The sequence below is a fragment of the Antedon mediterranea genome, chromosome 8, assembly GCF_964355755.1.
Source record: "Antedon mediterranea chromosome 8, ecAntMedi1.1, whole genome shotgun sequence".
NCBI lineage: Eukaryota > Metazoa > Echinodermata > Crinoidea > Comatulida > Antedonidae > Antedon > Antedon mediterranea.
Genome location: NC_092677.1, coordinates 7515982 through 7534000, shown reverse-complemented (window position 1 = coordinate 7534000; position 18019 = coordinate 7515982). Strand labels below are relative to the sequence as shown.

At 35.1% G+C, this 18019-nt stretch overlaps 1 protein-coding gene across 5 annotated transcripts; it reads left to right on the top strand.

Moving 5' to 3' along the window:
- Positions 1-4106: 4106 nt before the first annotated feature.
- Positions 4107-17082, top strand: LOC140056125 (sialin-like). 5 transcript variants are annotated; one of them, XM_072101384.1, is made up of 10 exons: positions 4107-4174; positions 4330-4590; positions 11627-11860; positions 12115-12202; positions 12534-12629; positions 13249-13349; positions 13782-13931; positions 14083-14215; positions 14358-14599; positions 14866-17082. In XM_072101384.1, exons 2-10 carry the CDS (start codon positions 4417-4419, stop codon positions 15019-15021), a joined length of 1374 nt encoding a protein of 457 aa, XP_071957485.1. In that variant the 5' UTR covers positions 4107-4174; positions 4330-4416; the 3' UTR covers positions 15022-17082. The 5 variants fall into 5 exon arrangements, with proteins under 5 accessions (XP_071957485.1, XP_071957486.1, XP_071957489.1 ...); XM_072101385.1 differs by having other exon boundaries at positions 4330-4594; XM_072101388.1 differs by lacking the exon at positions 11627-11860.
- The last annotated feature ends 937 nt before the right edge of the window (positions 17083-18019 follow it).

Here is an 18019-nt window from a genome sequence, read left to right as displayed (position 1 = left end):
TAATCAATTATGGACATATGATTGATAATGTGATTTCACAAAATCGCGTATATGTGACGTCACGGTTGAGTGATCACGCTGAAAAGCTTATTATGGCTAAGTTAAAGTATTTGAAAGACATTGTGACATTTTTGTGATCATTGCTATTTAACTTTTTGAGATATTTGATGAACAAAAGTGTACAGAAAGAAGAATAATAATAACAATAAAGATTTCATACAATAACAATAGGTGATCATTTTATTCTAAATGATCACCTAACTAGAATTTAATTCGTCACTTTGACGAATTATAGGTGATCATTTTTATAATTTTAATGAAATTAACATTTTTGAAACATGCATGTACCTTAACATACGATCGTAAAAAGTTGATGTACGCCATCCTATGACATGATGCATACGATTATAGTGCTGAGTTGTGCCTATTATATGCCATATACAATATGTACAGTATATACTGTATATCTATATACAGTGTAGCATAGGTGAAATTATGGGACACACATCAAGTTCTAATTTTTTGGTATGATGAAATTATCAAAATAAACTCGAAGATGATAATTTCGAAAGATAATGAATTGAGCAAATAAATATAAGGATTGGAAGAGAATTTGACACGTAGAAGCGCAATGCGCGCTCTTTGAAATTTGTATAACTTCGACTAAAGAAATTTAAAAACTACTTTTTAACTTCAACTGGCCATATGATAACATCACAACATCCGATAGGCTTAATTTTTATATGAATTCATATCTACATTTCATCAGCTTTCATAATTAATTATAATCTTCAAGGTCACCTTTAATTCTGAGGAGCTATAAGATATTCAAATGTATGGTGTAGCTGAAATTACACGACCTAGGTTATTCAAGTTTTTACGCGTGATGACGTCATCAAATAAAAATGTTGACAACTTATGAGAAAGATAATTAATTGAGCAAGCACATACTAAAATGTGTGCGAAAATCGGGATCAAATAACGGAGATGCGCTCTATTGAATGTGATAACCCACACAAAAAGATAATAATTACTAATTTTTAAATTCAAGTGGCCATTTGATGACGTCATACCATTTTGTACGTCTAATATGTATATATATTTATATCTACAACTTATTGGCTTCCATAATAAGTTAAAAAATTTGGGGGTCACCTGCCATTCTGAAGAGTTATATTCATTTTAAAAAGGCCTTATTTTTTACCATTTTTAGCACTTTTGTACAATTAATGTGGGGATTTTGTCATTTTTAACGTGCTCGTATAGCGTTATTTTAAGTCGGAATGGACTCAAAGTCGGAGAATGTACTAAGGATTGTGAGTAGAATATGATGTATACATCAAATTTTATTTTTTACCCTTTTTAAAAATCGCGTGCGCAAAAATGTGTTTTTGCGCAGTAATTTTTTTAAACACGCAAATGGCCTATTTCATGCTCTAAATTGATAAAAACTAAATGTTGAGCTTTTTAAAATTTCAACGCGCGATTTCACGCGCATGACCTTGAAACGCCCGAGTTTTTATTTGCTAATATTTTTTACCTTGACCTCAAGTTTACGTGTAGTGATTTTCATTAATATGTGATAATGAATTATGGAGATATGATTGATAATGTGATTTCACAAAATGGCGTATACGTGACGTCACGGATGAGTGATCACGCTGAAAAGCTTATTAGGACTAAGTTAACGTATTTGAAAGACATTGTGAAATTTTGGTAATCATTAACATTAAACTTTTTGAGATATTTGTTACACAAAATCTGTACAGAGAGAAATAAATAATAAGAAAAAGAAGAATAAAGATTTCATACAATAATAATAGGTGATCATTTTATTCTAAATGATCACCTAATAATGATAACGGAAGTACTGTAGATCATGTTTTTATGTGAACTGTATGTACTTACACTGTACAGTAAATATAACTGCAAACTACTTTTTTTGTCATTGTCACTGAATCTGTATTCTTCAGCTCTTTAAATTCAAGATGTTGTGGAATTCCTGTTGACTTTCTTGGAAAAAAAAAAGAATAACGTTACAAAATATAGGTAGACTTGGAGGTCTAAAGCTAGTCTCAATCAGTCAATGTTGAATGACATGATGGCCACCAACTCAGCTGTATTATAACTATTAACACCATGGCATTATTGTGATTGATTATCACAATAATGCCATGCTAGTAGGCCCTGCTTCCTAGGCCTACTAGGCTAGTTAGGTAGGCCTATATATAAATAATATACATTATTATTATAATATACAGTATTATTTCATTTCATTTATCTTTTTATTTCGGAATATCATGGTGACATAATATTATATCCATAGCAAAAGAGAGAAAAAAAAATCTTAATCTAACAGCTCATAGAACAAAAACAAAGATTATGTAAATAATAAAGTCAATGCAACAAAGCATTCCATTGTATGTGCATTCTTGACACATTCCTACTTGCGTTCACACGATTTTTAAAACTAAAAACAGATTTTCTAATGATCAACTCATCAAAGGATGGACGTCATTTAAGACAAACATCATGCTTGCACTACAATGTCTAGGCTGCTTCAGCAGCAAATAAGGCATTGTTATAACATACTTTCAGTGATCTCAGACAGAGTGCTCTTATTATATCTACACCATAAGGTTGAACAGTACATGCTGACACAGTAAGGCCAAATAAAAAAACATACTTGTTAAGCGTCACCGCCCGCTCCTGATTATCCAGCCGCCTCTCTTTTTATTTTTATTTTTTTTTTACCGATATACAACGGAAAGTTCAGCGGCCCGACCCAGCTCCAGAGTAGGGCTCGAAATTCACGCTAGCAAACTAGCATTTTGCTAGTAGATTCTTCATAATTGCTATTTGAAAATTTCAAAACTAGCAAATGTTTGTTAGGCTAGCGTAATTTTTGAAAAAATACATACTTTTTAGCTTAGACAACGCTAGCCGCCGATCGCTCTATGTCGACAACGGCAAATTGGTGAAAACAATTGTTTCATTTACACGCCGCCGATTTACGTAAAGGAAACGCGAATAGCACCGTGAATCATGTAATGTGGTAAACAGCAAGCTTTTTCCCCAACACATTAAATCATGTGCATTTAGTACGTCGCTGAGGATTACATCATCAGTCACGTGATTACAGAATACGCGATTATCAATTTAGGGATTTAACGAAATAAATATTTTGCCTACACAGTGGTCGAAGCGCGTTTTTGTATAGGTTCGTAAATAGGAAACACCCCATACATAATGGACTCTACCAAGCCAAATAAAAAAACATACTTGTTAAGCGTCAGCGCCCGCTCCTGATTATCCAGCCGCCTCTCTTTTTTTTTTTTTTTTTTTTTTACCCATATACAACGGAAAGTTCAGCGGCCCGGCCCAGCTCCAGAGTAGGGCTCGAAATTCAGGCTAGCAAACTAGCATTTTGCTAGTAGATTCTTCATAATTGCTAGTTAAAAATTTCAAAACTAGCAAATGTTTGTTAGGCTAGTGTAATTTTTTGAAAAATACGTACTTTTTTATCTTAGCCAACGCTAGCCGCCGATCGCTCTATGTCGACAACGGCAATTTGGTGAAAACAATTGTTTCATTTACACGCCGCCGATTTACGTCAAGGAAACGCGAATAGCACCGTGAATCATGTAATGTGGTAAACAGCAAGCTTTTTCCTCAACACATTAAATCATGTGCATTTAGTACGTCGCTGAGGATTACATCATCAGTCACGTGATTACAGAATACGAGATTATCAATTTAGGGAATTAACGAAATAAATATTTTGCCTACACAGTGGTCGAAGCGCGTTTTTATATAGGTTCGTAAAAAGGAAACACCCCATACATAATGGACTCTACCAATTTTGTTTACGATGATCTCGCGCTCGAGATCGGAACACCACGAGGTCCTGTTGGGCGATGGGTTTCCATGCCTGGTTTACCTGTGGAATATTAAACAACAATGATATAAAATAAACTATATAAAAATATTTAAATAACAAATAGACGAATCAATGCGTTGTCCTTGGCCTATTTTATTTTAGACGGACGTCTTCCATGGTTGAACGCATTTCTTTTGTTATTATAAAAATATCTAAATGATAAAAGGATTGAAATGGAAAGTATTTGATTACAATCCACCTAAAAGAGTTTGGAGAAGTTAGCCTTTCGAATCTGTAAGTATAGATAACTTAACACGTTTGTAAATGTTTCGATCGATGTAAAAGTATCGATCAGCAGGTCTACTTAAAATTATATTTTATTATCTTATATAATCAATAATATATATAATATACATGAACAGCTCTGTTTGGATGTTTTTCCACTTTAGGTTGGTTTTTGTAGACGAACGATGACGTCATGAAGTTGTAAATATATATTACACAGCTGGCTATAACAATAATAAGTTTCAAAGAAAATGAAACAGTATTTCGTATCAGTGGCATGTTGTCTCGTAAATATTATATCATACTGTACAAGATTGAACATAAACATCGCCATTTTAGAGATGGTTAAAAAAAACGATTCAACATTTACACTTGCGCCTTACAACGAATCCAACTTTAATTCAATTACAAATCGACCTAATCAAGTAGGTATTGTGAATTATTTTATTTTTTTTTTATTTTATAAGAAAGGTCGGTGTTTTTCTTAACATTTTTTTAATATTTAATATTCGCTCGCTCACTAAGTGCTCTTTTTACTCAATAGAAAATCATAGGCTAACAGATGATTTAAGTTAAAATTCTGTATAGGCTAGGCCTACAGTAAATAAAATACAATCTCAGGTCGTGTTTATACAACACCCTAAATTTGAACACGGCTTTAATTTTTAGCGTGTTGTTCGGACCGAGGTCAACCCACCTTAACGTTTGCTGTTATACTAGAAATCACGATACTGTGTTGTACCGGAAGTTTCATCGACACGCAGTGCATGCTAGGATAAAAGGTCAAATCGTTGATCGCTTGAATTGTTTGGCTGGTGGGTTGTCAAACAATCATCGTCGCCTCCTCGCTGTCCGATGTATTCACGAGGTTTTTACCATTTTCATTATTGTATTCGTTCACGTTTGCATTGTTATTTATTTTGTTCTCGGTTCATTTAAATTAATAAAAGTTATTTTAAGGGTTTCATTGTTTCATCTATACACTATGGAAGAAGATGCCATTTTTGCGATGTTATTTTTTATTCTGTTTGGAGTGGGAAACGATAGAGGCCTACTACCACTACGAGTTGGCCCCACTAGGCTAGGCGCAAGACGTGGTAGGAGGATGATTGCTGGCAGCGAAGCAGCAATAAATGGGCCCAATATTGTTAGCAACGTCGCATGATGACATGATTGATATTAGATTACGACCTGTTTTAACGAGAGGTCAAAATATACCCTGAGGACACTTCCAACACGGTAACGGCGACCGTGAAGCGTAATCTTTTTTTTCCAGGACGAACGTGGGCAGAAATCATGAATAATTCATGAATAATTCATGATTAATTATGACATAATAGGGAACATTATAGAGGGCGCTATATAAGAATGCAGAGAAATTAAATAATTAGTGTAAACAACGTTTGCCAACCGAAATGTTTGGTCTAGTGGTAAAGGCTTTAACCTATTACGCTGAAGCCCTCGGTTCGAGCTCTTTCATGAACATATTTTTTTTAATAGTTGAGAGAGATTATTTAGAGGGTTAGGTTTAGTATATTTAGGAAGTAGATCAGCTATCTTTCAATTATTTATAATAGAAAATAATTAAGGTAATGAATTATTCATGACTTCTGCCCACGTTCGTCCTGGAAAAAAATTTATATACTGACAAAAAAAGGCTCTATTCCTTTGGCAGAATTACAAGCAACAACTCATCTAAATATATATTTATAAGTCACAGGGAAATAGTGTTTGTGATTATTTATTATCATTTTTTGAAAATTTTCAACAAAGTTGGATCATAAACAAAAACAAATTGACACCATCCAGACCAACGTTTTATCGCCAATGCGTGATTTCTTTATTATCCACGTTACAGTATTATCCACAACGATAATCGCTCATGAAAGAACTCGAACCGAGGGCTCCAGCGTAATAGGTTAAAGCCTTACCACTAGACCAAACATTTCGGTTGGCAAACGCTGTTTACACTAATTATTTAATCTCTCTGCATGCTTATATAGCGCCCTCTATAGTGTTCCCTATTATGTCATAATTATTCATGAATTATTCATGATTTCTGCCCACGTTCGTCCTGGAAAAAAAAATTACGCCAACCGGTCGGAGAGTGCGAGGAGGAATTACCTACTGAGGCAAACTGCATGCGTGAGTGATTTGAACATCTCACGTGACATCAACATCCAATCAGAAAACAGTATTCTGGCTAGCTGGCAGTTTCGTTGAGCGTAAAAAAATATCGCGACCGGGAATCCACCAAATTTTAGGATTCAGCCTGTTGTTATACAACACACTTCTCGTAGGCGTGTAGAATATGCGTGTAATAGCAAATTTGGTGGATTCCCGGTCGCCGTTACCGTGTTGGAAGTGTCCTCAGGGTATATTTTGACCTCTCGTTAAAACAGGTCGTAATATCAATCATGTCATGCGACGTTGCTAACAAGCCCATTTATTGCTGCCAGCAATCATCTACCACCTCGTAAGCGTGGTTCCCACTAGCGACGCAACACAAGGACGTAACGCAACGCAAGTGAATTGACCAATCACAATCGATGGCTTATTCGCTTGTGATTGCTAACTGTCTATAACTTCGCTTGTCATTGGTTAAAACGCTTGCGTTGCGTTTACGTCCTTGCGTTACGTTCTAGTGGGAACTATAGCTTTACGCCTAGCCTAGTGGGGCAAACTCGTAGTGGTAGTAGGCCTCTATCGTTTCTCACTCCAAACAGAATAAAAAATAACATCGCAAAAATGGCATCTTCTTCCATAGTGTATAGATGAAACAATGAAACCCTTAAAATAACTTTTATTAATTTAAATGAACCGAGAACAAAATAAACAACAATGCAAACGTGAACGAATACAATAATGAAAATGGTAAAAACCGCGCGAATACATCGGACAGCGAGGAGGCGACGATGATTGTTGACAACCCAGCCAATTCAAGCGATCAACGATTTGACCTTTTATCCTTGCATGCACACTGCGTGTTGATGAAACTTCCGGTACAACACGGTATCGTGATTTAGTCATAAGAGTGTTGCCAAAGTGCGAGTCATGACAACGAGGCACGCAATGCACGCATAATACACGCAATCCATGCAATCCACGCAATGCATGCAATCCACGACGGTAATTCAACGGAAAAAATACCAACAGCGAGCGAGCCTTCGAATAATAATAAGCCTTCGTTTTCGTTAATATTTGTGTACAATTCATATACATTATGCAAGCCCGTAGCCAGGATTTTTACAGGGGGGTTCTTTTTTCCCAAAAAGGCCCCTCTTATGGGAATTACCTCCGGTGTATTATATGATTTAATATCAAACGATCAAAACACCTATGATATTGGTCACCAGCCACAAGAGCACCCCCTCTCCTAAGAGTTTCCTGCCCCAGGACCTTGGCCTCATCATGGTTGGTGCTGAGGTAAGAAAAATTGGAAAAGATAGAGCGCTACAGGGGCGGTCGCAGACTCGCAGGACTATTTTAAGAGGGTTGCCCAAAGACTCCAGTGCTGTAGACAATGAGTATTTGAGCAAGAAAATTGTTAACTGACACCCCTACATGGTACTCTCGCACGTAAAATTCATAATAAATTGCACCTCTAGTTCGACGGAAATGTCACTCACTCTATAGTGCGCGAGCAAACAGAGGATCGTAGCATAATGTTATTCGACCGGTAATAAAACATACGCGACTAACAATAGGCCTCCTATAGGATAACATTTTTGTTTTCGTTCAATGCGAACGTCACGGGGAAGTTTCCGATGAAAGTACTTCTGGTACGGTATTACATTCTAATAACTGTACTCAATTATTGTAAATTTATTAGCAATTAATCATTTTAAAAAGTTATACAAAAAATATGAAGCTGCTGCTATAAATATATTGCGCAAAACGTTAAATTGTGTTATTTTCAAGTAAATGCTAAATAAAGTCAGATGTTAAAACCACAATTTTAAAAATTCATTTTTCATTTATCCACTATAATCTTTAAAAAAGTGTTGCTTAAACCACACACCCAAAATAAAACAAAGAAAATTATGATATGACATTTGCAGAAGGAAGCAAAGATAAATAGGGTACTACACGCATCGGAAAAAAAACTATACGCACAATTATGATTTGGCCTAAAAATTGGCCTTAAATTATGAAAAAACCCCGGCAAAACGCAATAATTATGGACAAATCGATTATCAGCCTCGGTAATATGCCTAATATTTAAAAGGAATGAATATAAGCTATATTTTTGTTTTGTCGCAAAGTTCATATGTGAATGCTTGATCCATTAGAGGAAATCTGTGATAGTTTTTATTGCTTGTATTATAACACAAGTTCATTTTGGATTTTCAGTAAATTACCAATGGTTTATAGGTCAACACTGTAACTAATCCCTCACTATTCAATCAAAGTGTTATTATACATACTACTATATTGTTGAAAATGGATTACGTGATATCAAAATGGATTGATGTAAAACGTAACAAAGATACGATCTTGTCTGGTATTCATGCACTGATGAAGCGGAGGATTGTTTTTGTAGCGTTCCATTTAAAATAATTTTTGTTACAAAGAAACATTTTGGTTGTGAAGGTCGCTAAATTCGTTGGCGCCAGACTTACTTCTTAACAATAAGCTAACAACAAAACATTGAACAATGATAAATTGCCGTAAAACTCTGTAACTACTTTATGACTAAGTCTATCAAGTTTCGAGTTTACTCAGCTACCGGCGCGGTTAATTCTGAAATTCGGCCTCATATTACGGACGTATACGAAAATGAAGATAAACTGGGTACTACACGGAAAAATAAAACTATACGCAAAACTATGATTTGGCCTTAAATTATGGAAAAACGCAATAATTATGAACAAATTGACGACCCATATGACGGGTTTTTCCCGAACACAGTGTGTGTTGGCCTCCTTTCGTACCTCTCATCAAGAGAGAGATACATCCTACGTCTCCCTGCTCTCTGACACGCGCACCACAAGAAACTATTCAATCAGAAATTTGTTCTGCGTATGCTCAGAAACTTATCTACTTTTATCTGTGCGTGGTATAGTAGGCCTATTGGTGACTGCTGTGCCAATTTACAAATATTCTCTTTCAGACTGGACTTCTATAACGTATAAATATGGATGGATATTGTATACGAAGAAATGGGACTCAATTTTAATTTAGTGACAGAAACAACATTTAGTATGAAATTAAGGGCGTTGCCCGGGCCACTAAGGCAACACCCATGGGTCTGCCCCTGCGCTAGATGCTTGTAAATTAGTGTTATTGAAAATATCAGGATGTTTGGTAGAAAATATGCCTGATACTGTACACCGCACCACGGCATCATACCAAACTGTTGCTGTCCGACATGACTGTGCCCTACACACACCTGGCATGTTTCAGTCCATCACGTCTCCTTGTCTACTTGACCTGGCTGGGCTAGCTAAAGTAGGTAGGGGATAGCCTAGCTAGGCCTAAAAAATCGGACAGAAAATGTGGAGTTATTTACATGTATTTGACTAATACAGTACAAATATAACAAAATATAGCAAAATAGTCAACAAAATCTTGATAATAAAATACAATCATTTTAAAGTTAATATTGTGCCTTAAAAAGGGTTATTTGATTGTCAATGGCTGTGTTTACAAAGGGCTGCCACACACGCTATGGCTATACCATATTCTTTGGCTATACTAGAAGAGCAGCAGCTGGAAAGATGACAGAACATGTTTAACCACTGTATTTTAGTAACCAAAATGGTTGACATTTTTCGGGGAAAAGAATCATCAAAGACAGAAGTGAAGAATCTCTTTCTCCAATTATTACACATTATTTAGGCCTACTATTAAATATTGTTTTTTTATTAACTATATTTTTTTACATACAAATTGATTTGTTTAATAAAAGAAACCATTTGGTTTAGCGACGTTAATTGCTGGTTTGAGGTCCGTAAAAATGATGGACTGGTCGCTTTTGGAAATTCCCTTTTATCGTGTAAAAAGAGTGATGGTCACAAAGAGGAGACCTACGCAAGAAGGATCAAGTAAGCAAGGAGTTCTTAATTAGAACTCCCTATGTAAGCAGGCCTAGAATAAGCATACCACACACCAGTGACGAATGTCCCCTACGAAAAGCAACACGTGCGCAGTGTAACTAAAATGAACTAACTTTTTTTGCGGGGCTAATACTAAAGTCAGAGACGGCAAATGATGTAAAATCACGAATTTTCTTTGGAAAATAAAATGAAAATTGAAATACACTGGAAACGGCGGGATACTAGCCTAGCTATTTTATGATACGATCTTGCTATTTAATAAAAGTAACATTTGCCTGCTGGCTATACTACAGAAAATGCAAAAAATCATCATATGGGCTATAGGCCTATGCCTAGGCTAGTCTGGTTTGAAAGGGCACTTCAGGAAAAAGGGGGTTCGTTCGAACCCTACGAACCCCCCTGGCTACGGACTTGATTTATGAATCACCTACCGTTAATGTAATTATGTTAACAATTTCGAATATCCAAATGCGACTTCGATGTTTACAGTTAGTTTTAGGTGGTGCCTGGTCACCGTCTAAGAAGCCTAGCTAGCTAGCCTAGCTAGGCCCTATACTGTAGCCCGCACGCTGGGGAGTAGAGACGGCTATTCGCTGTATGCCTAGTACGGTCTAGGCCTAGCAGCAGCTTCTACAACGCTGTCAATGGACGAAATACAGTAGATTACAGATATGTTAAATCTAAGTCTTGTGAAACGTATTTTTTTCAACAAAATATCATCTAGTAGGAAGCCCTATATTGTATTAGGGGCTAGACTAGGCCTGGGCTGTGTGGTGGGCAGGTGGCGGGGAACATTTTGAAAAAAAATAACTAGTTCGATAAACTTCTGACGACGACTACTAAAAGCATTCACACATGAACTTTGCGTAAAAAAATAATCATCGACAAACGAAATATAACATTGATATATTTCATTTCCTCAATAAATTGCTGTAAATAAATATGTAGAGCTATAATAAGCATTGAATTTGCCTACTTACCCAAAGTGTGCTTTTTCGGGGATTCCCAGCTGACGTACGTTCACATTGAACTTGAACGCAAAACAAAATACCGAATGAATGATCAAACAATCGGCGGTTAAATAGTCCACGTGAAGGAGGAGGAAAAAAATACGATCGTTTTGCTCATTGGTAACATTCTGGGTGAGAATGTCTTTTCCGACCAATTAGAGGTGCCATTTATCATGAATGCTATGTGCGAGAGTACCATCTCCGTCCCTCTAGGGGTGTCATTAACAAAATTCGCTTCTCCCCCTCAGGTCACAGGGAAGCAGTGTCCCAAATACTTAGTATCCGAACACCCCCCCCCCCCCCCTCCACCCCCTTGACAGATCCTGGCCCTGCCTAGTAATTTGTCATTTTGCCCGATCTGTCCGCTTACACGAGGTTTCACTGTATCACAGATACCAACCTATGATTGGGACAAAATGACACAGCAGACCTTACTTGGAGCATTTTATTATGGATATACTGTCATGCAAATACCAGGAGGCATTCTGGCGGTTAAACTAGGAGGAAAATGTATAATTACGTTTGTGATAATTTCGATGAGTTTGATCTCAGCTTTATCACCATGGGCAGCGAGTGTACATGTTGGTCTACTTATAACATTACGGATTTTGGACGGCGTTATTAAGGTTTGTTCAAACATTGCAAATTAATTCTTTATTTCAGGTAAAAATATCTATAGAAAGAAAAATATTATTTCAAAAAAATTGGCCTAAATAGTATCAAAATAATAGTCAATATTTGATTTGTGGTACAGTTTTGACTCTTATTGGTTGTTCACCATTTATGTACCATTCTTCTTATAGCAGTGGAGCAATGCTGTCTACGTAATATTATTTTAATGTGTTTGTGGGCTTTAACCAATTTTAATTAATTTATTTAGAGCATGATGATTCCTGCTGTTTTCACTTTATTGAGCAAATGGGCTAATGTCGGTGAACGAAGTGTAATGGTATCAATAGTATTTGCTGGTATGCAATCATGATTTTTAAATATAAAATGCATCTATGTTAATAGAGAGAAATGGTGAAAAAACATCTGATTCGTAGTGTACATTCATAACGGTTTCTGAGACTACTCCTGTAGTAATCTTCCTAAAAGTACATTATGATTGCTATAAAACGTGACGAAAACGTGACGTAAGCCCAACGCCAGTAGTTTGACCAATCACAAGCGATATTTGAACTGTCGTTTGTTATTGGTCAACTCATTTGCGTTTCGCTTACGTCCTTGCGTTGCGTAGACACCAATGTTTTTTTTTTCTGCTACGTCATATTACACATGTTAAATACTATTTTAAAGGCAAGGCATTTGGAGGCGTGATTGCAAGTTATACGACCGGACTGATCTGTTCCTCGTACAAGATTGGAGGATGGCCAATGTCGTTTTATATATACAGTAAAGAATTTCGTTTTCCTCAACATCTAATACGTATTTTGATATTTGAATTATTATAACAAATAAAGCTAAACGTCACTAAAGTTAATAGACTATTAACTAATGTTTTTAATCATACACAATGTTGTGTCTTCATTGAAATACTTTTAATTTGAAAGGGTATAGAGATTATGTCAACTACGTCACAGCCAATTACCAGGCCTAAGTCAAATTCAATCCCCCGAATCCTGCTTATGTTTGTTTATTTCCCATTTGAAATAAAACCGATTTTTTTTTCTAAAAGTCCTTATAGTATTTGTCCTAAAGCTTTGTCTACACTAGTATCAAACTTTATATGAAAAACAACTGTGCTCATATATGGAAATGATGATGTCATATTATACTACTGTACCATATTTGGGTATATCACTACCATATTTGGGCACATCACATATGTTTTGTCAAACTAGTTTGTTAGTGTAGCCAGAGCAGTCTTCTGACCAATTCCACTAAAATAATTTAGATGCGAGTCATGAATATCTTATGATTTGAATACCGGTCATGTTGCAACGCGGCGAGTGTAGCAATCAAGATTGGCTCTAACTCGGGTTTATTTTTACTTTTTCATTATGTGTTAAAGGTATGTTTGGAGCTGTTTTAGCAATTCTGTGGATAACATTCGTTTCAGAGTCACCGGCGGAGCAAGATGAATACATAAGTAATACACCAAATAAGAATAAGGTATCAATGCCTTCCTTTGCCTCCATTCTACACTAGTTTCTTTAGGTTTAAACTGAGTCAGTTTGCACAATTTGATCAAGTTTACTAATAAAGCATAATATAACCAGAGCTTTGTCTACTATTAAATGTGACAAAAGAATGTGATGCCATATTTGGGCACATCACTATTATGTCAAACTAGTTTGATAGTCTATAGGCTATACACAAGGCTTTAGACAATTTTATCAAACTTTTGTTTGTATTTTTTAAACTTTTATTTCAAATATCAAAAATCGACCATAATTACAACTCGTGTAAAAATAGCTCGCAGGGGGGAAATTAAAAATGTAATAATTTGATGAAGTAGCGTATAGGGCTATTAGTAAGTTTGCAAGCATTTGTAGGGATATTAGAAAAAAACTATTGGAAATACCTTCAATTACTTTTTTTCAGTCACGTGCGATTCCACTATACGATATATTCACGTCGAAGCCGGTTTGGGCCATTGCCGTTGCAAGGTTTTCTACTACGTTTGCTTTCAACTTCTTTCTAATTGAAGTACCTACGTTTTTTTCGAACATGTTTGGGGTTAATGTAAATAAGGTGAGACGGATAAAAGATATACTTAAAACTTAATTCTTTAAAATAGTTTCAGTATGTTTCCTATTCTGATAATCTAGTTAAAGCTGTAAGATTATCACTTAAGTCTCACTCATTTTAAGTTGTTCTTATAATGTTATTGTTTATCATTTAGATTGGTTTGTTAACCTCATTGCCAAGTTTTATTGCAGCAGTAACTGGCTTACTGTCTGCTGCTGTTGCGGACTATATCATTCAACAAAAATACCTTAGTATTCTGAAAACAAGACATCTATTCCTTGTATTAGGTAGGCCTAATCTTTTACAGTGCAGTTTTTAAAACTTTAGTGAAATCTAAGCGAAGGTAATTTCATTTACTTTTAAACGATGTAGTTTAAAAATTATTAAAAGTTTAAACTTTTAATTTTTCTAATGTCTGGTTTGAAACAGGTGTTGTCCTATCTGTTGTCGGTTTTATTCCACTTGTTGTCACTGGTTATAATGTATTGGCGGTTGAGATTCTGTATATTGTGTTTTTCGCTGCGAGTGGTTTTAATAGTGCTTCGGTTTTACCAAACGCAATGGATATAACCGACGAATATGCTGGATTTGTGGCGGCAGCCACACAGACATTTGCAAGCTGCACCGGAATCATCATTCCGATTGTCACTGGACTTCTAATTAAAGAACAGGTAGGGCTAAATATAACCACCATTCGTAGGCTATTTTACCACAACAAAATAAACTTAGACCTGTACTAGGGCTAATCCGGAATCACTATAGATTTTTACTTAACGAACCATTTCTTTATTAATTTTCATTTCTTTATTTAAGGCTTTGATTTGATCATAACAGCATCTCTAGATAAATGTTATGAGGAGAAGAGATAATTGAATTAAGATATCCATGAACGTGCTTCTCACCATGATAATTATGTCAATAAAATGTTTATTTTCAGAATTCTCTCGAACGATGGACTGTCTTATTCTCTTTAACGGGTGGAATCAATTTACTAGGAATGGTGTATTTTATCATGTTTTCCGAAGCTGAACAGCAAGTTTGGTCAGAGCAGAAAAATAACGAAGATGAGAGAATTGGTCTAATTAATAAATGAATATCGTCACGAAACGAGAATATGGACTAGGCAACTATAGGCCTAACGATGTAGGCCTACATTATTACCCCAAGATTATGTCTTTCCAAGATAGAACAAAATAAGAAAAACTGCAGAAACTTTAACGTGTAAAGCCGGGGAAAGATGTTTTTAACATCTATTCTTTATCCAACTGTATAGGCCTAATACGGAATGTTGCATATTGTATAATAACCCCCACTGTTAGACCATGGGCTGAACACTGAAAAGTGGCTTAGTTTTTAAATATCGTGGCACCCGTCTGGCAGCTACCTCATTTTTTGCAGAATTGTTCTACACATATATCTTATCATAAAAACCAAACTCGCCAGTGAAAAAAGTTGCACATTAATTAATTAGAACGATTTTAAGATTATTAATTAAAAACATGCGCCCTCTATTGCCAAAATGTAAAACTCCCTATTCTTTTGCATTATACAATATCTATGTTTGCCAATAGAGGGCGCATTTTTATAAATTAAATAAGCTCACAATACTGTACCTGTCTGTATAGTAATACAGTAGTAAGACATAGCAGTACCACAGATACTGTATTATATTACATTGGAAGTTGTTGATTTTGTATTAAAACGTTTTAAATTATAAAATAGAGTATGTATCAAAACGTTATAAATTATAAAATAGAGTATGTATCAAAACGTTATAAATTATAAAATAGAGTGGAAATGTGATTGAAAAGGATTATTTTATATCAATTTTAAAGAACAAACATAAAGATGATTTTTATGTCAATGTATACTATAGACAACCTTTATTTATATACTCATCACATTTATTAGAGACTTGGTAACATAAATACTATATACCAAGTTACAATTATCACAAAATTAATAAATTTTACTTGGATATTGCAAATATTATTACAGGATATTACGAACAGTTTTTTTAAAAACACCATCAAAAAGATATGTTATGTAGAGCATGTTAATTTTTTATGATAACATATTTATTAATAGTAATATTTATTTCTACACAAATAAAAGAACATTATTAGGTGAATATCAACTTAACATGAGTTGCTAAAATGTATAAAGTAATCATAATTAGCTATGAAGTACAATGCATTACTTACAATATATTGGTAAAAATGGCGTTAGTAATTAAAGTACAAGATGTATGGGAAAAAAATCAATAGATATAATATTATATATATTTTTTTGTAATTTGTTAATGCTATAGAATATTTCTTAATTAAATTATTTTTCCCAGCAATCAAAGGCAAAGTTAAACCATTAACTGACTATTGATCTGAATGATTTCTTCTTACTAAGAAGAAATCATTCAGATCAATCTAATAGATTGGTAGATACAGTACTTGCACTGTAAAATAAAAGACAGAATGTTACGAATAAGATGACATGAGTTGTTTGTGATCAGCTGAATTGTGAACTTAACAAGTATAGTAACAGTTCACCTGATAACAAGGACTATAGTGATAATAATTTTTTATTTTGTATGACAAATATAAAGAAAACATATATGATAACGGAAGTACTGCAGATCATGTTTTTATGTGAACTGTATGTACTTACACTGTACAATAAATATAACTGCAAACTACTTTTTTTTGTCATTGTCACTGAATCTGTATTCTTCAGCTCTTTAAATTCAAGATGTTGTGGAATTCCTGTTGACTTTCTTGGAAAAAAAAAAGAATAACGTTACAAAATATAGGTAGACTTGGAGGTCTAAAGCTAGTCTCAATCAGTCAATGTTGAATGACATGATGGCCACCAACTCAGCTGTATTATAACTATTAACACCATGGCATTATTGTGATTGATTATCACAATAATGCCATGCTAGTAGGCCCTGCTTCCTAGGCCTACTAGGCTAGTTAGGTAGGCCTATATATAAATAATATACATTATTATTATAATATACAGTATTATTTCATTTCATTTATCTTTTTATTTCGGAATATCATGGTGACATAATATTATATCCATAGCAAAAGAGAGAAAAAAAAATCTTAATCTAACAGCTCATAGAACAAAAACAAAGATTATGTAAATAATAAAGTCAATGCAACAAAGCATTCCATTGTATGTGCATTCTTGACACATTAAGGGCCTGTTTCTATTGAAAAATAAAAAAAGAACGGTTTTTTGGAAACCGGTTTCGGCTGTTGTTTATAAATAAAGATCGCGTTGCAGCTCAATTTTTACTCCAATAAAACCGGTTCCGTCCATGTGCGTTCGTTATGAATGACGTCATTATATACACCACAATGCAGTTCGTTAGGAGGAAGCGTGATTGGATCGAGGTCATGTTTACTTTTTTTCGCATAGCGCGATCCCCAAGAAATAGCATCCATTTCATCATAGAAGGGGGAATTATTACCTGAAACGTTATTGTGGTCCTTGGTTAAAGTATAGGTACATCGCACCCTCTAATATGGTCAAGTTGAACTCGTCTATTTTTCACACGCTTTACAATATTCTTAAAAACATGTAGGCCTATGCCTATAGTATAGTTTATACGCGAGTCTTTCTTCCGACTCCCGACAAGTCCCCTCTTCTTCTTTCCTTCACATATTTTTTTACGAACCTCGTAATGGCATCGGTCAACATTTTTTAGTTAAATAAAATACTCACTATCTATAGAAATAAAAATGACTTAGGCCTACTGTAGGTCCTATCGCGCAGGTTTGACTGCGAGTTGACCGCAATCGTCCCAGTGTAGCAGACTGCAGAGTTCAGTTTTTGGGGTCAAATTGAGACCACGATTGTGTTGCAGCTAAAAATTGCTCCGCGGAAACCGGTTTCAGAACGGTTCTTTGCGATCGAGACCGCAATCAATTGGGGTTTTTGAAACCGTTTTTAAGATCGGTTCTTTTTTGTGGTTTTTTGTGGGGACCCATTTCTGCTGGCAAGAAAAAACGGTTCTTGAAAAGAACGGTATTCACAACCGTATTCTCTGCTCTATAGAAACAGGCCCTAAGAACGTGGCGATTAAT

What these genes read in the sequence shown, in the direction of transcription:
- LOC140056125 (XM_072101384.1), top strand. Translation starts at nt 4,417, where the DNA reads ATGAAACAGTATTTCGTATCAGTGGCATGTTGTCTCGTAAATATTATA. An exon ending in ACATCTATTCCTTGTATTAG is followed by an intron (nt 14,216 to 14,357) that starts GTAGGCCTAATC and finishes GGTTTGAAACAG; the next exon opens with GTGTTGTCCTATCTGTTGTC. An exon ending in GACTTCTAATTAAAGAACAG is followed by an intron (nt 14,600 to 14,865) that starts GTAGGGCTAAAT and finishes GTTTATTTTCAG; the next exon opens with AATTCTCTCGAACGATGGAC.